A 22914-nucleotide genomic window follows, 5' to 3' on the forward strand; every position below is an offset into this window, starting at 1 on the left:
TCTTTATACCAAACTTGTTCATCATTGTTTCCAATTTCCTTCATTGACTGCTACTAACTATTAGTTGTTAGCTGTATTTTATTTCTATTTTTTTCTGTTAACAAGTTGGGTTTTTCAAATTATTTTTTGTGGGAGTGGGCTCTTCTTCATTTGTTCAAATCATGATATAAAATTGTCATGATTTTTATTGTATTCTGTAGATGGTGTCAATCAGTTTGTCAGAATTCAACATGCTTTTTTTTTTTTTTTTATTAGTTGTGATTAGTTTTCATGTTGTCATTAAGCCGTCACTAGCTGAAACTAATCTCTTCTCTATCTTTTCTTTTCTTTTTTTGTTTTGTTTTTTGTTTCTAACCACCCAGCCGCCACCGGCAACTAACCTATGACCTTCTGACCTCTGAACTCTTCACCCAATGATGACCTGACCATGCCTGCCTGCTGATCAGTTAACTGGTAATCGCCTTTGCTTGCCTGTCGTCAGTGCAGCGAGCTGAGGCACTTGTCCGTTCGTCTTACCATCTAACCAAACAAAAGACAAAGAAATTGTCCTCCAACTCAGCTTTTCCCCCCCTGTTTGGGTGAAAGTGGTTCTAGAACCTGCACTGAATAGTAGTAAAGCAATAAGGCCCGATTCATCCCACAGCACTGATCATCTCTCAATGCCCCGCCCCCAAGCGAACGGTAAGAAGGCCTCTCTTAAGAAGGGGAGACAGATGGCCCTAACTACTCAGTGACAGAGGCAGTTACTGTGAGAGACTTGTAGGAATCTTTTTCTTCTCCTAGCGAAGTCAAAGCTCTCTCTCTGAATGTACTGTGTGACAATGCATCATGCATGAACCTTCGGTCAGGGATGTCATTGGGGAAGTGACTTCAAAAGTATTCAAAATTTGACATGCTGTTTGTTTAGTCACTACAGTGCCCTCAAAGGGCAGACATTGCAGCCTTTTTATATTGCCTGCCAAAATTTGAAGTATTAGAACAAAGTGTGCCATGAGAGAAAAACTTAAGGAGTTTTGAAAAGTAATGCAAAGAACAAAACTACAACACTATTTTTAAAAAGTTGAGTATCTGAGTTAAAATTTCCAAATCTTTATTTTACACCACCTTAAAATTATATGAGAACAAGGTACATGCATTATGTGTCACATTACTGGGCAAACTGTTCAAATATTTTTTTTAAACCTCCCTGTATAGAAAATATCATTAAGGATGTAAAAGCCATGCTTGCCTATTTGCTGTATACATGTAATGAAATTGTAGATAAAGTGTAGTGCATTGAAACAAATGAACAAAAAGTAGATACTTTTACTATACAAGGGTGCTGGTGCAGAAAAAAAAATATATATTTTTGGAAATGTAGCATTTTATACTTTCAAGTGTTATAAAAAAAAAAAGAAAAAGAACAAAGAAACCCTTTATTTCATTAAATGATTTTTTCTGGTGGTTGTCAAGAAACAAAAGACCAAAAGAGCCTTTTTGTCTTTCTTTTATTTTTTAAGTATTGGAATAAGTCTAAAGAAAAAGAAAGTGCCTTATTTTCCTTCATGGTCATTTAGTCAAGTGTCCTGTAAGATCAGCTCCTCCCTCAGAATAAAGTTACTGCATGTTCCTCCCTCGCCCAGTATGTGAAAGGAGATATGAGGAGAGATGAATGAGTTGATGGTCTATAAGATTTGTGTCACGTTATCTTGATGCCAGTTTGCCAAATCTGATACTGTGAAAAAAATTTGATAGCTTTTCTAATGTCTGACTAGTAAATTTTAAAATGTCATTCTTTTACAAATCATAATTGAGTACTTTTGGTTATTACTGTCTTCAGTGTTAGCCCAAGGAATTCTGAGGTTTAGAAAAAAATTATGTGAGATCTGAACATCAGTTTACAGAGAAAATTAAATTAGAGCTTTATTTTATTTGGAGAAGAGGGATACAATGGATTTTTTTCTTACCAATTAGAAATAATCGTCATGCCTAAAACTTTTTCACAAAAATGAATCTTTGAAATTTTTTATTGTTGGAAAAGTGTAAGTAACCTAAATGTAATCAGCTCTCTTACGTAGTCCATCTCTGCTGGCGTTATTAACTGTTCCTAAACACACCCTTTTAACAAAGGAATGAGGAAAGCCTGCGTCACAGTCACAGTGAATGCTCAGCTCCATTCCTTTCCTCTTCAGTTTCTCGAAAGTCAAATAGTTTTGTAGTTGAAGCAGTTTATATGCAAAGCCTGAGTTTAATAAGTCATTAAACTCAGTACCAGATGTGGCAAATCTCCAGTGATTGTGAACTCCTGGCCCATCAACTCATGCCCTCTTCCATACCTTCATGGCTTCACAGTCAAGGTCAGCAGGAAGCTCATTGGTCACCTTCATGGTGACCTCCCCATTATTCTGTCTCACTCGGAACCATTTTCAGTTTATTTACTATGCAATAGACAGTCCTTGTTTTGTACTCAGCTAGCTTTGGTTAATGTACCACTGCTTTGTCTTTCTGTTACACATGTGGTGGTTTTGATTTATTTACAATATATGCTGTGCCATTTTGATTTCTGATTTTGGTTGGTTGGTTAAATAAATATGCGACACTCAGAACACTTGAGGTGATAGTTTAAAAAACATGAAACAGTACCAGTATTTGATCCAGTCTCATCTCAGCTGTGTTATACCTGGACATTTTAGATGTTTATCAAAGGTCTTTTATGGGGAAGAAAGTAAATGTGTAAACCAATAGACGTGTGACGTTTATGAGTAATGCTGGCTCTGAACAAACTTTTGAAAACTTAGTTGACAGTGTTTTGAGTCAACTGAAAAAAAGCATGACTTTTGGAATCTCTGAATGCCTTGGTTCTCAGTATTATCACTCTATTGAATTTTTTTTTCTTATTAAAGTATGTAGTTTTTAAGACTTTTTTCCTGACAGTATTATGTAATTTTTTAGCGTGGGTAGATGGGAGTGTCGCTTGTATGTTACCATACAGCTGACATGTATTTTTTGTCTATTCTTTATTATCTTAGTAGTTTCATGCTATGTATGTACCATAACCAACCTATTGCCTATGAGAAACATGTAAGATAATGTATTTACAGCCATTGTTACAAGTTTATAATGTATTTTTCTATCTTGTTTTATATGTATGTTATATAACATTCAAAAGAATTTTTTTCTTGATTGAGAAAAGGATACAAAATGCAAAATCCACAATTTTGATAACTGAAAATTGCCAATTGTTTTGCAGTACTTTATTATATTGGGTGTCTTGTCTTTCTTGGGCTTTTAGTTAGCTGATGAATGAATACATTAGACACTTCTGGGTTTTAGTTAGGATTAAACATAGCTTGCATTTTAATTCTTTGGTTCTTTGCTGTTTCTATTAACCCATAGCATTATTTTAATAAATGTTATAATACCAACCTACTAACTCTGGACTATGTCTGTTTATTAACCTTTACATGTTTAATGAAAGTAAACAGGGATAAAGAAAGTCTTGAATTCCTGGACTAACACTGAAGAACGTGACCACAGATAACATAGTGTGACTTGTTTTCTATGTTGTTGTCAGCTGACAGTTGTGCACACTACTGCTACAATGGCTTCGGGTACTCTGACCTTTTACCCTAGGGGGTAGGTGCCAGTTGAGATGGGAGCAGGGTAGATTTGTCAGTCATTCTCCTAGTCATGCTACTGGCCTTTCAGCATCTGCATTACTAATTCCATACTTTATTTTTCCTGCTCCAGAATAATCACCCTCTACTCACAGCATAAAGAGTCAAGAGATTTATTGTAATGATACACCTTGAGAGACCAGTTTGATTCGTTGAGCCTTTTACCTAAATTTCTGTGAACAGGTTTTTTTTGGTCTCATAAAGTCAGATGATGTTCTCCCTGTGTTGTTTAGCTAGCTGCTCCTATTAGAGTTAAGTCAGCCTCTCTAGGCCTTGCAGCCCCCATCCTGCCTGTGCCCCGCCCCTTTTCAGTGTTTTTTAGAGCTCATCGTGGGTAGCTTTCACCTTTACCCACTTTCTGGAACAACCTAGACAACTACATGGGAAGAATGGCAGGGACAAACACTGTAAACTGACGTGTGTGTGTGTGTGTGTGTGTTTGTGTGTGTGTGTGTGTGTGTGTGTGGTGAATTTCTAGCAGAGAAATCTTATCTTTCTCTCCTGTGCTTCACGGAGACCTCTTCTTCAGCACTTAAGTTCATTGTTGTGTCAGAGATTGAGTTACCTTGTCTGGGGGCAGCGGATCTCTTACATGATCTAGAACAGACCACCCTCTGAAGGGGGGGGGAGCCAACCCTAAAACCCTCTTAGGATGAATTTTGCTTTTGTAAGTAATGGTTTATATTTTGAAATTGTGTTTTAGAATACTTAAAATTAAGGGCTGAGTTGTAGCATAACTTTCTGAAAGGATATTGTTAAAATGCTACTCTGTGTCTATATGAATCTCAAAATAGGACCTAGTTTAATTATCTCTGATCATTTTTGGTCCTGTGCACACAGGATATCTCTGATAAGAGGAGGAGACTATGTCCTGTTGTTTGGTAGACAGGTTCCCGTTGCTCTAACAAGTGTGTTCAGTGCTCCTTGGCCTTTTCAGATGCTGTCAGATACACAAAAGCCCCAGTGGTAATTTCTTACCACAGTTGATGAAGAACTTATATGTCGTTTAATAATTTCAGAAGCCTGTGCATTCATTCTCATCCTGTTTTTGGTGAGGGTACTCGATGTATATTTATGTTTCATCATCACCGTTCTTATTGAAAATGTTACTCAAAGAGTCTTACAAGGTGCAAATAGCATTGTGTGCCACATTTTATCTACGTACAGTAATATTAGACAGCCAGATGATGGGATGGGAACATTCTAGTGTCACTTTCTCAGTTGATGCTGTTTGGTGAAATGCTTATCTGTGTTTTATTCAGAAGGCTGGTGATATTAATGTACTTGGTGAAACATTTTTTTTTCTTTAGGCAAAACATCTAGGAAAATATGTGAAAATTGTATTCACTTCAATGTTGTGCAGTATCTTCATATACAGCAGTGCCTGTGTGAGCAAGTTGTTGAATGCCGTGTCCATTAAAGTGTTCATGTGCACAAGAGAGGTGTTTGGTTAAGTTTATGGGTGTAGAGGATATGGTTGTGTGTGTGCGTGCTATTTGCTTATGTGCCTGGAATAGGATGCCTGACTATTCCTTGAGGACAGTTAACTGTTAACAACTGTTTTTTGGTAGAATGAAACATGTTGCCAAAGTATTAGTTAAGTAAAACTTATTCTCTGAAAACTTCCTGGTCTCCCACATTTTTAAAAGTAAATAGGATAGTGTGCTTAATCACATTTTGTTACAAATGATTTAGTACCTTTGCCGGGAAAATAATAACTCATTTAATGGACATATCAGTTTAGACATATCCATGGTACAAGGTAGTGCCTGGTTTCAAATCCTGAATAAATTACCTAATTTGTGAGTTGTCTTTATTTTAAAGAGGCTTGACGAAAGTATTTGTATAGCTGGTGCTCAATGCTGAATCAAACTGGTCAAACTGAAGCACAATACACTTCTTATTGTTTCTGCTGCACTAATTGCCAGGGGTTGGGAGAGGAGGAACAGCAACTAATCCGTGTAGGGAGATGTGGGCAGGGGCTTGGGAGTGCTGTGTGTAGTGACTGGACAAAGTGAATTTCAACATTACTTGAAGTTTGCTGTCTCCTGGAGAGATACCAGCCAGCACTGGGGCAGTCTCAGAACCAGGGTAAAATTAATTTACATCTCTTTAAATATTTTATTAATATAAAGTTTTGAGCCAAATATATCTGTTTTAAGTTATATTGGTATGTATAAAATTTGGACTTGTAGAAGTTGTATATATAGGAATAGTTATACATATGTGAGTAGATGCTCCTAAATCACACATGAATGGAAACAGCAAATGACTGTACATAATGTACAATAAAAATCTGGACAAGTGCATGTGCCGCATCTTCTCAAGCCAAGAACAAGCTGAAAGTGAAGCTGGCTCCCCGTCACAGAAACGCCAAAGTAAAGAGCATATTTTAAGTTTGTACTCCTCTTTAAACACTCCACAGAAAATTAGAGAACCTCACAGTTGAAAATTGTAGTTAACAGATCACTATAAGAAAGAAATTGGTAAACTTCTGTGGTGTTCCCCAGCTTGTCTGTGCATCCAATACACTACCATGCTAATCTTTAAGAAACATTGGTATGATTTTTAGGTTTGGACAAGGGCTGAGGGTATATCTTGGTTGGTGAAGTTCCTAGCATAGTGTGCATTCCTAGCACTATTAAAAAAAAAAAAAAAAAAAGCAGTATTGCTTACCAAATCTTGGTCTCATCTACTTTATGACAAGGACTAATGTTATAGGTATTTTGTACAAACAGGAAGAATCTTTAGGATTTCTGTCAGTAGCTTGACACTATTAAAGTTTCCTTTTGACATCTAAATTTTACAGCTCTTTGTACTTTAACCAATTTTTCTTGTTAAACTTGGAAGCTTCTTTGACTTCTAACTGCTTACTAGAAAGGGTATCCTTTTCATATACTTCCAAAGGTACCCAGCTGGCAGATACCCTGCACTTTTGATGGCTTAGCATGCATTAAAAGTCTGATTAGATTTTTCACCAAATCTTCTCAAGATCACATTCTCACCGTAGTTAGTGCTGAAAGTAGAATTTTTGTTTTCCTTGTCCCAAAAGACATCTCTGTTAACCCCACCACTACACCTTAGAATCACACTCATGAGCTGTGGCTTAGTCTGCCCTGGTCTAGGAATATGATTTGTATCTTCAAACACCACCCTCACTACCCTCCATTCTTAAAAAAGGGGGCCAAAGAAGGTGACTTACCAAGAAAAATGCTTATCCTGCCACCCCATAGAAGGGAAGAGCCAAAGCTGAGTTCAGTCCTCAACGTGCTTGCCACTGTATGCAAAGCTCGGACATACCACAACAATAAAGTATTTTTAAAATCGTTGTCATTCATAGAGTTTGTACTTCTTAAAGAAGAGCTGAGTGGCATTTGGGGTTTCTGTAAGTCTTGTTTAAAAACTGGGTGGATGGATGGCTGTATGATTTCATCAGAGTATCACCTATTGGGGTGGAAATGTTAACTGCTCTTTGTTTATGCCCTTCTTATATATTGGCTACTTGATTGGATGCTGGTTAAAACATTATAGGGTGAACCAAATGGGAACAATGAGAATGTTCACTAGTAACTTTTCTTGCAGACTTGAGTTAATCAGGTTCACCCATTTACTTCAAACTTTAAATTTTAGTAAGAAGTGCAGTGCCTTGGCTATACTTGAAATATGTTTGAAAAGCTGCTTTTCTGCTGAAAATTCTAAGTAATGCAGCCTATAAAATGGAAACAGGTTATTTTGGTTTGAACACATTTCAAGCAGATGTCCAAAAAAATTAAGGATTTCCAGTGGAAAATGTAAAAAAACTACTGCTGGGTGAAAGATCTGGAGCTAAGATTTAAATTGACCTCTTGGGCTGACAGATAACTCAGGCGAAGGCACTTACATCAAGCCTGAACCCAGATGGTAGAAGAAAACCCTCCAAAGCTGTCCTTTGATCTCTACAGAAGTGCTGTGAGGACATGCACACAAACACACACTGGATATCTCGGAAAGAAAATGGGATCAGCAAATCAAACATACTAATCCTTACTAGCAGGACAGTCAATTCCAGAGGTTTAAAATAACTAAGAAAATGGCATATATCTAGAAGTCTGCCATCAGTAAGATTTAATGGTTTCAAGTGAGATGCCTCCACATTGCTTGCTTGCTCTGTTTATAAAAGAAGCAGTGTTGCATGGAGAAAAAGGGCCCTTTATTCCTTTTGCCTTTCTCTAAATGAACACAGAATTCTGTGAGTTTTCAGTCACTGGTGGGCATAGCTTTGCTAATCAGTATTCTGCACATCAGCTGATTTATGAAGAGCCATTTGTTTATGCTGAAGCTTTTGTCTGGAAATAACAGCCCAACCTGTGCATTTCAAAGCTCTCCTGTCTGGTGACTTTCTCCAAACTGAGTGGTCCACAGTTTCCACAGTGAGATTTCAACTGAAACACAGTACCTCATTCAAACGGAGCCCCATCTAAACCTTTGCTCAGGTGACCCAACACTTAGGGAAATGATAGCTAAGGCACACTAATGCTTCATTCATTAAAGTGAGATTGTGAAAAATCACAACTGGTTTGGGGTGATAAACTTAATGCTCAGTTTACTACTGAATGTGTGACTGTCTTCAGCTGTCTTTGAGCTCCACAACTGTTTTTGCAACAACCAAAACCATTTGAATCTGACTTACTTTATGAGAAGCCATTAGGAAATACAGACAGGACTCCAAACGTATTCAAATGACTTGGTTCTAAACATGGAATAGCCTCAGCTGGAAGTGAGGTGCCATACAGCAGCTGCACAAGCCATGGTGTTGCTCTCAGGACAGCTCTTGTTCATTAGAGAACAGGAAAAATAGGGACTTGCGGAGGAGCTTCACACAGTTCATATGGTGTGTGATTTATGTAACCCTGTATTCCCTGTGTGAGGCTTAGCTTCTTTGGACCTAGGGAAAGAGTTCCACCTTTAGTGTTCCAACTGAAGTTTGAGTCCTTTCATCTATAGGTGTCCATGTCTCTGTCCTGTTTTGGTAACATGAGTATTGTTTTAAAGCTTAGTTCAATACCCTTTTAAAGAATTACCCTATGCTTTTAAAGGTTGTGGGATTTGTAGGATGGCTGTCAAAAGTTCAGGTTAACCAGGAGCTGACAGCAGCTAACAACTCTTGACAGCAGCTTTAAGGAAGAAAGGGTTTATTGTGGTTTCTAGTTTCAGGATCAGGTCCAGCATGGTTGGGGAACTGGCCAGTAGGACCATGGTTCAGGTAGTCACTGTCCATGTTTAGTCCTGGAAACAGGAATGAAAGTTGGTTCTTGGCTCCTTCTCTTCTTAATTCAATCCAAGACTTAATTAACCTAATAAAATTTCTCAGACACGTATATGCCCAGAGGTTTGTCTCCAAGGTGATCTAGGTCCTGCCAAGTTGACAAGTTCACACTCACTGTTTCCCTCATTCTGTGCTTCACAACAATTCTGTCTAGAGATGAATACTGACACAGCAGTGTTTTAGCCAAGGAGCTATAGAAAGAAGATGCCCCTGTTCAATAACAGCTTCTGTCTTCTGACTGCAAGGCTAAGTAAATGAGTCAGTCACACAAAAATACAGATGATTTCAAAGCTTTGAATGTTTGCAGTATTGGACATGGAATCTGGGTCTTGAGATGCTAATTGAGCTCTCTACTTCTGAGCTACATCTCTAGCCCAATACTTCTCAATCACTCAGAATTTGCAGTTAGAAACCTACTTAAGTTATTTGAGTAATTGGATTCTTAATTTGTCCATCTGCAGGAAGTATTAGTCTGTGTTAACTAATGAATCTGGACATTCTGGACATGTAGCTGCAACATCAGGCCTTACAGAGGCTGGGAAGATGGCTCAGAGTACAGTGATTGCCACCTAAGTGTGGGGACCACAATTCAGATCACTAGCATCCAAGTATATAAATTCAAGGTGGGCCTAGTAGTCCTTCAGTCCTAACATCTGGGAGGTAAAGATGGGATCCCTGAAACAAGGTGACAAGCTAGAATAGCCACATCAGTGAGGGTTCAAGTGAGAGACCCTGCCTTGATATGTAAAGTGCAGAGAGATCAAGTAAGTAATGTGTCATCCTCAAATGACCACATGCCTGTATATCAATGCATCTACGGATGTGCACACACATTTAAGCATGCATATATATAGGAATGGACACCACATACACACTAGTTAAAATTTTCTCATCTGTGAAAAGGGTTCACAATGCCTACCATATAGGGCTTCAAGAGTAGGTTGCAAGAGGTCATTGATTTGACCTTCATAGCATGTTTCGTAGTTCCAAGGACCAAATGTAAACATCTGTCATTATCTCTCTCATTCTGCTGTTTCCTCATGCTGATGGAGATCTGCAATTAAAGTGGAGTCACTGTAGGAGGAAGCAAATCATTTCCTCCATTCATTTCTATTGTAAAAGGATTAAACATACCTTCCTAAGATGTGCATACATTTAACCGGGCTCTGAGGCACATCCCATGGGTCAGGTAACTGACATGTTTTGTGCATGATTCTTTTATGCGTTCTGCAGCCTGCTGAAGCATTCAGGTAAAATCTAGCAAAACTCCTCCCAGATAAAAAGTGACTGCCTTAGAAATTACTGCTGTGATTAGTTAAAACATTCACAAGTGCATATGAGAGGTTTTAAATAATGTGCATGAAATAACAGGTTTTTTTAAAAAAAAATATGTAAAATCTAGGCATCACCCATGACTACATTCAGGCACATTACCAGGCATTTCTTCTGTTGGATGATTCTTCTGCTAATGTCCTAGTATGTATGCTAATATTTGAGCTCTCACCAGAAGGATATATCCAGATACCAGCCTTATGCCTTTGGCTACCCACCAACAGCCAGAACATGCAGAAATGCATTTTGAATGTGCTTGCATGCTGAGGTGCTGTGGACATGGACTCTGTACCATCACCACGGTTACGCCCTTCTTCACAGACGTCTGAAAGTTTTGTAAAATCTAATAGAACCCAAGTAAAACTCAAGAAGCACATGCTAGCAAAGGAACCTCAGATCTTCACAGCATGTTTCCTGGAGCCCCAGAGATTCAAAAGAAGACCTCACTATCTTTTTGTCCATAAAAACATATTATTGGCTTACCAAGAAACTGATAGGTATTCTCCTTTCTTTGTGTGCAGCACAAAAGAGACCCTCTCCTGAGAAATGTACCCAGTGCTGGAGGGGCTTGCTGAGTCAGTCTTCCAGTTTTAGCAAGCATGGAGAATAAATAGTCCCACCTGAACACCACCTCCTCTGTGGCTCTTGCTTTACTTCATTGTAGTACAAATTTTGCCTCATTGTTTCCACAGGGACTAGACCAAGACCTTAGGAGCTAGATGAGTCTTTGAAAGTACCGAGTACTTGGTTCAGGGGATGGTCATGCACAGAGCAGGATCACACCTCTGACGGAGCTCTGTGTTACCTGTGTGGAGTTGTGTTGCTCGGTGAGGAGTCTAGCCCCTTTGAGCAACACTATAGAACAAACACTCCTTCCTTGGAGTGTTGCATAAGGCTTTTGAAGGATTCAAAGAACCGTGTTGGAGGGAAATGAGATTGAAACTGAGGCTGGCATCCAGGGGAGGCAGAGACATAGAATGAGTAGATTGAGTGGGTAGAGTAGCTGGGTGGCTCGACGAAGATGATAAAGAGGAGGTGAAGTTGCTGGTGTTGAGATATTTTACTTATCAACTCTTACATAATTGGGTTGTGCGGAGTATACTGCACAGACAAATGTTGAAAGTGTATTTCTCTGAGTAGGTTAGGAAGTTTGCAGGAAACTTAAGAGCCTTGCAGTGCATTATAGAAGGCTTCTATGCTCCGAATCTAGGTGATTAGAAGGACTGGAGAGATGTCTCAATGGTTAAGAGTGCTCACTGCTCTTACAGAGGACCCAAGTTTAATGCCTGAGTTAGGTGGCTCACAGCTGCCTCTGAGTCCAGTTCCAGGAGACCTGACATCTTCGGAATGTTGTGGGCACCTGCACTCATACGTAGCAACAGCACTAAAACTGTGGTTGAAATGGGTAGAGAGATGGCTCAGAGAGGTTAAGAGTCTTTACTGCTTTTCCAGAGGACTCGGATTCTGTTCTCAGCACCTACATCAAGGTGGCTCAAAAATGCCTGTAACTCCAGTTCCAAGGGATCTGACACTGGTGTACACAGGCATCTGCACAAATGTGCACAGAAACTCATCCTCACACACACATGATAAAAATTGCAAATCTTTTAAGTATTGTTGAGTGACATAACTTCTCTCAGTCTTGGTTGTGTCATAAACTTCAAAAGCAGATGGACTCGACTTGATTCTGAAGCCACCCAGGAACCTCAGACAGGCAGACGCTGAAAAACCGAAATGTGGGTAGGTCTGAAAATGAAAGACAGCTGAAAGCGCTCTAACCAAAGGGCTGGCAGAAAGTCCTTTAGCCTGAGCTGTAGGAAGAGCTGGTTCAATAAAGTCTCACTCAAACCACATGAGCTTTAACAGCAAAATTGCATCCAGCGAAATAAATACAAGAAAAAGAAAAGTGCAATGTCACATGCCAAGAAGGGGGGGGGGATAGCAGAAAAAAACAAAGAATTTGCAAAGCAGACAATCAGTAGCACCCCTAGGTGAAATTTCAAAAGGGAGTAGCAGAAACTGTCAGTCCCGGGGGAACATCATGGGAAAGGTTTAAAGTACACATAATTAAGAGGACAGATTTATAATCGGAGATGATATGTATAAATTATGTGTTGAAATACCAATTGAAACTCAGTAAAGAACCAGTTTTAGAAAAAAAATGTTTTGGGGAAAACACAAAATTTCGTATTGCAAAGTTCGTGGAAGAAAACAAAAGAATGGAAAGAGAACAGGTTTGAAGCAAAGGAAGGATAGTGTGTATGTTGGCAGAAGAGGATAGAGAATGGACTGGTAAAGTCAGGCCAAGAAGCATTTGAACAAACCTTTCAACAGTTTGCAGTCCTAAAGGAATGACATCGTTAACAGGACGACCTTTAAATCACTAATGCAGGAAGCTTCCTGAAAGGCGTGGTTGAGTCTGAAATTGGAACACAAGGACAGTACCTGAGACTGCCCGGGGAAAGACTAGAGGGCTCAGCAGTGCTGGCCTGCGTTTTGTCAGTGTGCCGAAAGCCAGGGTCATCAGAGGAGAGGAAACCTCAGCTGAGAAAATACTCAAGATGAGCCTGTAGGCAAGTCTGTGGAGCATCTTCTAGATTAATGATTGATGTGAGAAGGTCCAGCCCACTATGGGAGGAGCCATTTCTGGGCAGGTGGTCCTGAGTTCTATAAGATAGCAAGATGGGTAAGATGTAGAAAACAAGCCAGGAAATGAAATTCCTTAATGGCGCCTGCTTCAGTTACAGTCTCCAGATCTGCTCTTGAGTTTTGAGTGAAAATATAAGACAAAATAGTCTTTCTTCCCCATGTTGCTTTTTGGACAGTGTTTCCCCACAGCAATTGAAAGCAAACTGGGACAGTGATCCTCCCACTCACATGTCATCAGGACGGGAGGACGCACATCTGGCCCAATAATCAAAACTGTCTCCCATGTATACCAGATGCCAGGCTGGAAATGGTGCTTCAACAAGATCTTGGGCCATCTGCTGAAGGAAGGTGCCTCGTGGGGGTCAGGTGGTGCTATTCCACAGCCTCCCTCTTAGAACTAATTGCATCTGTAAGAACAGGTTCTCCTCAATAAACCATGGGCTTCTGTTACTACCGGCCTGGCTGGAACACATAGGCACTGTTCATTTAAACCAATATATTTTCTCTCTCTCTCTGTGTGTGTGTGTGTGTGTGTGTGTGTGTGTGTAAATATGTGTACATGTTCATGGGAGTGTCAGAGATCACGTACTCCTTGCTTTTCACCTTATTTTATGAGATGGGGTCTTTCAATGAACCTAGACTTGCTCATCAACTTGGACCTCAAGGATCCTCCTCTTCCTGCCTCCCCAGCATTAGGATCATAGACTTGTGTAGCCACATCTGGCCTTTACTTGATTCTAGGAATCCAAACACAGGTGCTCAAACCTGCTAGGCAAGCCTGAACTATCTCCCTAGACCCTAAGTGACTGTGTCTTTGGTATAATGGCTAGTAGTATTCCAGAAACTTGTATAGTGTTCTTATTTCAGTTGGTTACTATGACAAATACAAAGATAAAACACATCCTCAGGGAGGAAAGGATCCTTTATGTCAGCTTACAGTTTATGGTCCATCATTGAAAGAAGTCAGGGCAGGAATGTAATCAGGAACTGGAAACAGAAACCATGAAGGGAGTTACTGGCTCCCGAACACTTTCATGTTTGGGTAACTTCATTATACAGCCCAAGACAACCTGTCCAAGGAATGGTGCTGCCCACAGTGGACTAGCTCCTCCAAAGTCATTTACTAATCATGATAACCCCAACAAGCATGCCCATAGGCTGATTTTATCTGAGAAATTCCTCAACTAAAACCTTCCTCAGATGACTCAATCTGACTGTTAGGACTCTAGGACACATGGTTTCATGAGAAATGAGCATATATTTGAAAGGGTGTGTTTGTTTCTTATAGCTATTGTCATAAATGTTCATGAATCCAGTGGCTTAACGAGTCATTGGCTTTTTTATCTTTAGCTCTAGAGATCAGAAGCCAATACATCGGCATGGCTGGCCTTCTTTAGAGCTGGAATGGTTGATATAAGGCTAGGCATTTTTTGACCCTCTGTCTCTGGCCTGACCCTTCTGCCTCCCTCCCATTAAGACCCTGGTAATGATGTTGAGTGAGTTCATTGGATGCTGTTGAATACTCTCCCAATGCAAAACACCTGAAGGAATCCCATCTGCAAAGTCCATTTGGTCCTGTAAGGTAGCAGTCTAGGGTTACGGTGTGGGCACTGCTGAACAGTCATGTCATTCTGTCTCCCCTGGTGAGACAAAGAGGAAGGAATGGGGAGAATGGTTTTAAATTAGCATTTGTATATTGTGTAAAATGGCATGTGCGCATGCAGGAAAACAGTTTTAAAGGAGAAACTTTTAATAGATTGTTGGGAGGCAGAGGGAAAGGTAGGAACATACTGAGGTAAATGGTAAGCTGGTTATCTTCTCATAACACACATGAAGCAGCGTTAATGAGGACCCATTCTGCAACTGCCCTTGTTTTCTAACAGTTTGATTCTCAGTGTCCTTGATATGAACAGAGAGTAGTAAGCACATGGATGGAGATTCATTTCCCTGTGGGTCCTCAAGGATGCTGCCTCCACGGAGCAGTGATGTGGCCCACTCCCGCTCTGCTTAGAATCTTCCCTTTCAAACTGATGCATAGGGTCTCTCTGGTCGCCGAGCCAGACTTCTGTCTATTGTCAGGTGAAGAAAAGAGTCTTGTCCAATCCAGAGGGCCTTTAGAGATGAAACTGAGAAAGCTCAGCACACCAAACAATTCCAAGAGAGTCCTTGGAGAGGAGGATCTATTTGTATGCTCTTCACTTGAGATTCAGACTTTTGGAAACCAGGGACCAGGTTAGAGTATGAGAAGCTTTTCTTTTTCTTTTTTCTTCTTCTTTTTTTTTTTTTAAATTATAAACATGTTTAAGAATGGCACATTTTGGGGCCAGAGAGATAGAGGTTAAGAGCACTGTCTGCTCTGCTAGATAGAGGTCCTTAGTTCAATTCCCAAGAACCACGTGGTGGCTCACAACCATCTATGAGGTCTGGTGCCCTCGCCTGGCTTGCAGGCATAAATGCAGGCAGAATGTTGTATACATCATCATCATCATCATCATCATCATCATCATCATCAAGAATGGCACATTTTTGTTCTTTACTCACCTGAGGAGAAAGTATTTTCATTGATGCCTCTTGAGGAGTAGATTCTGGATTCTTGCATGGGAGAGCCACTGCAAGACATCCTACAGCCCCAGACTCCCTCTTTCAGTCTGAGAATGGAGGTTGACTGTATCCTGAAAGTATGAATCAGAGCTCTCTCTTGCAGGATGACTGGGTCTGAAGACACCCCATTAAGATCAGTGATGAGGAAAACCCACCTCTTCGTTAGTCTGTATATACTTGAACAGGCCATGGCATGCCCACTCCCAGTGATTAATAACTTGTGCCTGCCCTTGAGGATGGGCCCTTAGTACAGGAGGACAACTTGGCACAGTCTCATTGCTGTCCCCTGCCTCCCAAAAGTCCCAAAAACTCTGAAAGCTGAGCCACCAACCAGGGACCAAGTGTCCAAACAGTTGACCTGTGGAGGCATTTCATATTCAAGTCACAGCATATACTTAGTTTCTAATTTGGGCATCGAAATGACATTACTAATCAAGGCACACTGGTGTACTTCTGGTGCTGGCGTGAGGCCCCGTATCTTCATGGTGGATCTCCATGAAAGTTTGGCTGCTGGTTATGAGTGTCTGGAGATGGTTGTAGTCAATGCCCCATTTCTCTCATCCCGAGGAAGGAACTGAATAGCACCATTTCTGCGGCATGAAATAGAGATCTCTAAGTGTGGTCCAGATGACAGATTGCTCTCTTCCTTTGTAGCATGTCTGCTTTGTTCCTGGAAGAGCAGGCTTTCTTCTTGCTATCCTTCTTTTTTTTTTTTTTTTTTTTTTTTTTTTTTAATATCAGAAGTTTGGTTTCTGTCATGAGCCACAGAGATTTAGGAATGTGTCACATTTTGTAGCCCTTTAGAGTTTACCAACATCATTTCGTTGTTGTTTTGCTTGACCTTTGTTTTAGTTTCATTCTGTGCTGATGAAACACTCCGACCAAAAACATGAGGAGAATCTTACTTTCCTATTGCTGTTGTAAAACCTCTGACCAAAGCTACTTTATAAAAGACATTATTTAATTTGGCTTATGGTTCCAAAGAATTATAGTCCATGATGGTGGAGTAGCTGAGAATTCACATCTTGATCTACACCTACAAGGGAGAGAGAGCTAACTGGGAATAACACAAGTCTTTTGAAACCTCAAAGCCCAACCCCAGAGACACACCTCCTCCAGTGGAGCCACACCTCCTAATATTTCCCAAACACTAACTCAGGACCAAGTATTTAAGCATGTAATTGTTTGGGAGGCCATTGTCTTTCAAACTACTACAAAGAAGAGAGTGTTTGTTTGGCTTACATTTCCAGGTCGCAGAAATGTAAGGAAGGAAATGTAGCAGAACCTACGGAAGAACCTGGCTTGTTCTTTGTACATGTTCAGCTTTCTTTCTTAGGTACATCAGGCCAACTTGCCTAGGAATGATACCACCCACTGTGGACTAGAAGACAGTCTCTCACAGACATGGCCACAGGCCAATCTGATCTTGGCAGTTTTTCAGTTGAGACTCAGATGACTTTAGACTCCAAAGCTAAGTAGGACAACCTCATAGATAACACCAAAAAAAAAAAAAAAAAAAAGATATATATATATATATATATATATATTTGTATTCTCATAGGCAAAAAACTAAAGTTCAAAGGTTAAGTAACCTAGAATCCTCATGCTACATAGTGGGTTTCAGCCCAAGACTATCTAGTACCTATAGTAGAGAGGAGAGGTAAGAAGAGCCAGAACTCTGTAGTCGTTCACAGAAATTGTTGCAGCCATGTGGGGGATGGATATTTTAGAGACAGAAATGAAGCACGGTGGGAAATTACTGTCTGATGGAGACCAAGAGCTATTTGGCTTTTATTAAATTATATTCTTACTGGCCAGTGTTACTGGAATACTATATTTGCCTCCTGTGGCCAGGCCCAGTCCCAGGAAGGCCCTTGTGTCTGCTGTAGTTTGGGAATGAATGATGAAGCTGTACTTGAACTAAGGATGCTGAAATTGTATAAAAATCTCCTAATGGCTCCAGCCTCTTGAACCCCATTGGAGTGATTGTCAAGATCTGAGGATGCTGCATCTCTTCTTGCTGGTGCCCTCCATTGGAGTTATTGTCAAGATCTGAGGATGTTGTATCTCTTCTTGCTGGTGCCCTATGTGAGTGCAGCTTCTCACTATACCAGTTTCCTGTAGGGCCCAGCTTCTACTCTCCTTGGGGTTTTCTTAGTAGCAATTTTGGTTTCATCCCGGCCCGTTCTTTACCCCACAGCCTCCTCTACTCTTAGCCTCACTCTCCTCATTTCCTCTCTGGCTCTGATATGGCTCTGAGCATGTGATTTACACAGAGGGTCCCTGTTCAAGTACAGTGTTTGATTCTCAGGCCACAGAGGAATGGAAGGGGAAGTGATCTTAGGTGGAATCAAAGGCTCAGACAGAGTTGGTTCCTTCATCATACCTTGGGCAGAAGGGGGTTGAGTGCTGTGAAACAATGCTTTCCAGTCTTAATGAGGAGGGGGCATGGGTATGACCAGTGACACCAAGCATGTAGCTGGTAGGGTATGATCGGCAAGTTCAATGATGATATCAGCCTTAGGGCCATAGACCTTCTAAGGCCTGTGAATCAAGTCCACAGGCTAAGAAGTTGCTAATTCTTCCCACTCTCCAACAGCACAATGCAATCCAGGGCAGGATGTGCTTCTGAGTAAAGGAAGCCAAGCATCTCTCAGTCTTCTGTCACTCTCCCAGCTGATGGTCGCCTTCCAACATTCTACTGGCACCCACGTCTTCAAACTCATGAAGAACTTCATTGAAGTAGAATTCTAGCTGTCATGTGAGCATCAGCTGGGGCCAGTAAGATGCATACTTGGTGATGAGATCACTGTAACACTAGATCAGAAAGGAGAGGGAAGGAGGGAGGGAGAGAGAGAGGTTCAACATTTATGTGCTCTCCTCAGTATGTCCCTATTATCTGTGAGCCTCTGAAAATATGGCTTGCTCAAGAAGGCATTAGAGCTGAATTATCATTTATGTTTGTCACAGGGGTTGAAAGTGTGTAATGAGATTCCAGAGTTAATGTTTTGTACAAAGCACTTAGGAGAGCCAGGATGAAATTGGCTCCGAGTTCTGATGGGGCGTTTTAATTAAAGATAGTGTCTAATCAAGGGTGGAGCAGAGGCTGCTTAGAAAACGTCAGTTCATTGTCCAATCCACTGGTGCAGAGATGGGCAGGCAGCCTCTGTGGAGATCCTGCTGCCAGGAGGGAAGGTGACAGTGAGAAACTGTGTTCTGGGAGAAGGAGAGGGGCTGAAGAGCCATGGGCCACTTTGGACCACATGTATGTAGCTGTGCTTACAGCCTGTGTATGTCTATGCACATGGTTCTGTGAGCATCATACAAATATCTGAGGTTCTGACCACAGATCCACATGAATGCTAGTTATGCTAGTTAATTAGATCTGGTTAGAGCCCCATGTACATCCCTCGCCGGTGTATGCAGTCCTGTGAGCCCACAATCAACTGGAGGATACCCTCTTAGATACAGCTTACATCACTCTTCCCAAAGGATGATGCACAAAGGACCTTGTATGAAACTGGATGAAGTGCCACAGGGTATGAGATCCTTGAGAGGCTCAAGGAAGCTCTTTGTCACCAATCACAGTCAATTCCATCCCTGCCATCAGTCTCAACCCAGCTTGTATCTCAGATAAAAATGCTTATGGTTTAGGCTGGGGGGAGTCTGGACAGGTGGGCACACCAACATGGTTCTGTTGTGACCTTTGCCTTTGAGGCTTCTGGGTCCTATTCTGGTAGCGCTATGTCTGTGTTAGCATTCCAGCAGGAGCCAGAACACTTCTGTTGTTTTCTCTGGACTCCACTGGCAGTTTGTTCTTCTTGCAGGGGCTTGGCCCAAACGGAGGACGGGCGACCTGGGCTCCCAGCTCTCCCTGCAGAGCCACTTAGAGAAAACACATCAATGAGACATGGAGCCAGTGTTTGAAGAGTGGTCTGCCTCTAAGAATCGATGCACAAGTGCCAGACTAGGCAGGCAGGAAGCACCAGACACCAGGTACTTGCTCCCATTTCCTTAGGTTAAAGCGGGAACTAATCATGTAAAGTTAGAGAAACGGACATCATCTCTGGGTTTGCAGCCATAGCCAGGTCTGGCAGAAGTCAGTAACACACAGGTTTGAAGAAAATGAATGGTCAGGACTCCCCCAATTATTTAGAAGACATAATATGCAATTTATTTCTTTTGAAAGTTACTGTGTATGTATGGGTGTTTGCCTGCCTGTATGCACACCCAAGCACCACGTGTGTGCAGTGCTCACAGGGGCCAGAACAAGACATTGGATGCCCTGCAAGTCAAGTTAACAAATTGCTATGAGTCTATGGAACATCAGCTAATGCTTTTACTTGCTGAGCTGTTTCTCGAGCCTCCAATATAAGGCTCGAGATGTGGGATTGGTCCAAGGCTGTCTCCAATCAAAATATATTCTGTTAAAGCTTTAAAATGCATTTTTGATACAGCATGGAATAAGGAAATCATAGGGTTTCAGTACTGGCCTTAAACAACAACAACAACTTCTTCTTCTTCCTCCTCTTCTTCTTCTTCTTCTTCTTCTTCTTCTTCTTCTTCTTCTTCTTCTTCTTCTTCTTCTTCTTCTTCTTCTTCTTCTTCTTCTTCTTCTTCTTCTTCTTCTTTTTCTTCTCCTCCTCCTCCTCCTCCTCCTTCTCCTTCTTCTCTTTCTTCTTCTTCCAGGATCAGGGTCATTTTACAGAGGAATGAGCTAACATGTGGACAGGCAACATCTTTGTGGGTTGAACTTGTAGGCAGAGATGCTGGTCCTGTTCTGGGTCCCAGCGGCAATGGCCGCTGTAGGAGGCAGAGAAACCCCTCTACCTCCATTGCTTTTCCATTTTGCCAGCTCCAAGTGGCTCTCCAGCTCCTGGTACTCTTTTTTCTTTGTTCTGGGATGTATACTTTCTACTCAAGGCTTTCTTTTTCCTTAAAATGCACATCTCCTTGAGACCAGTTGTGTTTTAGCCCTTAAGCACTCCATACTTCCTACAAGCTAGGGTTCCCCTCCCTCCCTGCAGCAGAAGCCTGAGGCAGAGGCGTGAGGAGCTGAGGGAGGAGAAGAGATGCAGAAATGGGGACCCAGTGGACCTCGTGCCTTGTACCTGGACGCAACTGCCTTCCACACATGCTTGTCTTCACACTCAGGTTGTAGAATTTTCTCTCTGAAGCTTCAATTGTACATTTTAATGCATTCATATAAACCATGGGGTTTTTTCCCTCACAATTTTCTCATTGTTTAATATAAAGAGCCAAATAACATTTCCATCTTCATGCATGATAGTTATTAAGATTATTTAGCTGCATTAGTTAATAACAGTCTGTCATCCAGAAAACTAGTTTGCATTTCATTCGGGGGGGAAATGTTAATAATTAAATATAATCAATAGGGGAATTATCATTCCAGCAACTCTCTCAACCTGAGAAAGATGTTGTCAATTTGCACTTAGTGCTAATACCATCTATTCCATTAACGGCCCTTATTTTAACAAGCTTAATCATCTTTATAGGTCTCTCTTCCTTCCATCCCTTTCCCTTTTTTATTGCTTTGCTCGTATAAATGTGTCCACAGTTGAGTGACCTGAAGCAGAGACTGGGTGAATGCTTCTGTCTTGATCACAGCCTTGGGTATGCCTGCTGGGAGGGCGGTCTTGTACTCATCCAGTTACACACGTTGCAGAAAGCACATTTGGTTAAAAGCACATAGATCATACTGTCCCTGTGCCCCACCTCCAAAGAACCATGTTTCGTTTGCAGCCAACTTGGCACCGGTCCCTTCTACTTGTCTGGCTCTGTCTTAAGTCCTGAATGGACGAGTGTTAGATTGAAGGTGCTTAAGAGACTTCTAGGGCCAGATTCCTCCCTGTGGCATGGCCCTGTGAAACACCACAGCATTATGAAGATGGCATATTATTCCCCCCTACATCCCCTCCACTGTCATAACACTCCTGCCTGTTGGCTCCTACAGCTTCCATTGAAACTATCCTGAAGGCCCAACTCTCTCCCATGGACTCGGCTCCACCCTCCGAACATGTGGTCATTACCAGCACTGAGAAGGCTAGAGATGCCAAGAAGAAGCTGGGCTTCCATCACTCCCCAAGATGCATTGCCTTGTTCCTCCTCTGGATGAAAGAGAGGTCCAAGTCCCTGGATCTGTCTCTCTAACCTTAGCCTGCTTCAGGTTGTCAAATTAGTCAGATTGCCTATGTTGAGCAAAGATGAAACTTCCCTACAATTTAGTCAGTTCGAGGGAGCTTGTGACCCCTTGGCTCCTGACATCTAGGAAGGGCTGACGGCCATGATGCATGCACACCAGCCACATGGTGGACACTCATTGCAGGTGGACTTCCATATCATAATGGTATAGCTTCGGTTTCTCCTAAAGGGTGCCTTAGAGGAGGGTGCCACAAAGCACTGCAGCTTCCTGCTGGGTTTCACAAAATGGTCTTTAATAAACCAAATGCAATTCAAGAATGCAAAATCAAACCCTGTCTCTCTGTGACTGGCTTTGATGTCTCAGGTGGCTGCGGTGGTAGTGGTGACAGAGGAGGCGGCTGCTGCTGCTGCTGCTGACATGTTCTGCTTAGTGCAGGCTATTACCAGCTCCTTCCTTGCAACATATGGCCTGGATCCTTTCATAGCCCTTCCTCTGCCATGTATACGGTCCCAGTCACTGTTCTATTACTGTGAAGAGACACTATGATTAAGGCAACTCTTATGGAAGAAAACAACTGGGGGACATGCTTACAGTTTCCGAAGTTTATTCCATTGTCATCATGGCAGGGAACATAGCAACATGCGTGGTACTTGAGCAGTAGCTCGGAGCTATATCCTGATCTATAGGTCAAAAGAAGAGAGGCTTGACCTGGCCCACCTCCAGTGACATAGTTTCTTTGATAAGGACACACATCCTAATCCTTGTAATCCTTTCAAATAGTGCCATTTCCTAGTGACTAAGCATTCAAATGTATCAGCTTATGGGTACTATTGTTGTCCAAACCATCTACCCAGCCAGCCTCCAGGCCTTTCTAAGGAGCTGTGAGGCTGGAGTAAGGGAGAAGGAAAGGATAAAGCTTTTTCACATAACATGTAGACAGAATGCATGGTGCATAAGGGACATAAACTTATGACTCCTCATCTTCCCCTGTCAGCAGAGGATGGAAGACCAGCCCTTCTCTTGTGTTTGGATGAGTTCAGAAAGAACACATAGGATTAGAGACTTGCTCGCCTTGAAAAAGAAAACCTCATAGATTTTAGCACCAGACAGTCTTCTTCTGAAGACAGAAGGCCGAGAAGGTAGAGGAGTCTCATGCACTCGTAAATTAAGCAGTTGGTACTTTCAATCTCAGTGCAGGAGCCCATGTG

At 41.6% G+C, this 22914-nt stretch overlaps 2 protein-coding genes across 6 annotated transcripts in view; both read left to right on the plus strand.

The window, feature by feature from the left end:
• QKI (QKI, KH domain containing RNA binding) overlaps positions 1–6985 on the plus strand; it is a 104137-nt gene extending 97152 nt beyond the window's left edge. For all 4 annotated transcript variants that reach the window (XR_013975630.1, XM_080941821.1, XM_080941822.1 and 1 more), the window contains exon 8: positions 363–6985. Coding sequence is in view for 3 of the 4 variants with exons in the window: in XM_080941821.1 (XP_080797947.1) it covers positions 363–379 (17 nt within the window). In the remaining variant the exon portion in view is untranslated. The remainder of the gene's footprint in view (positions 1–362) is intronic.
• Positions 6986–20062: 13077 nt separating this feature from the next.
• Positions 20063–22914, plus strand: part of LOC308439646 (polyadenylate-binding protein 1-like) — a gene marked incomplete at both ends in the record, with an annotated part of 498229 nt that continues 495377 nt past the window's right edge. The window contains one exon of one of the 2 annotated variants that reach the window (XM_080941560.1): positions 20063–20174. Of the gene's footprint in view, positions 20184–22914 lie in introns of both variants that reach the window. The other variant, XM_080941559.1, reaches the window with a different exon arrangement.

Source organism: Micromys minutus (assembly GCF_963924665.1).
Source record: "Micromys minutus genome assembly, chromosome: 30".
Taxonomy (NCBI): Eukaryota; Metazoa; Chordata; class Mammalia; order Rodentia; family Muridae; genus Micromys; species Micromys minutus.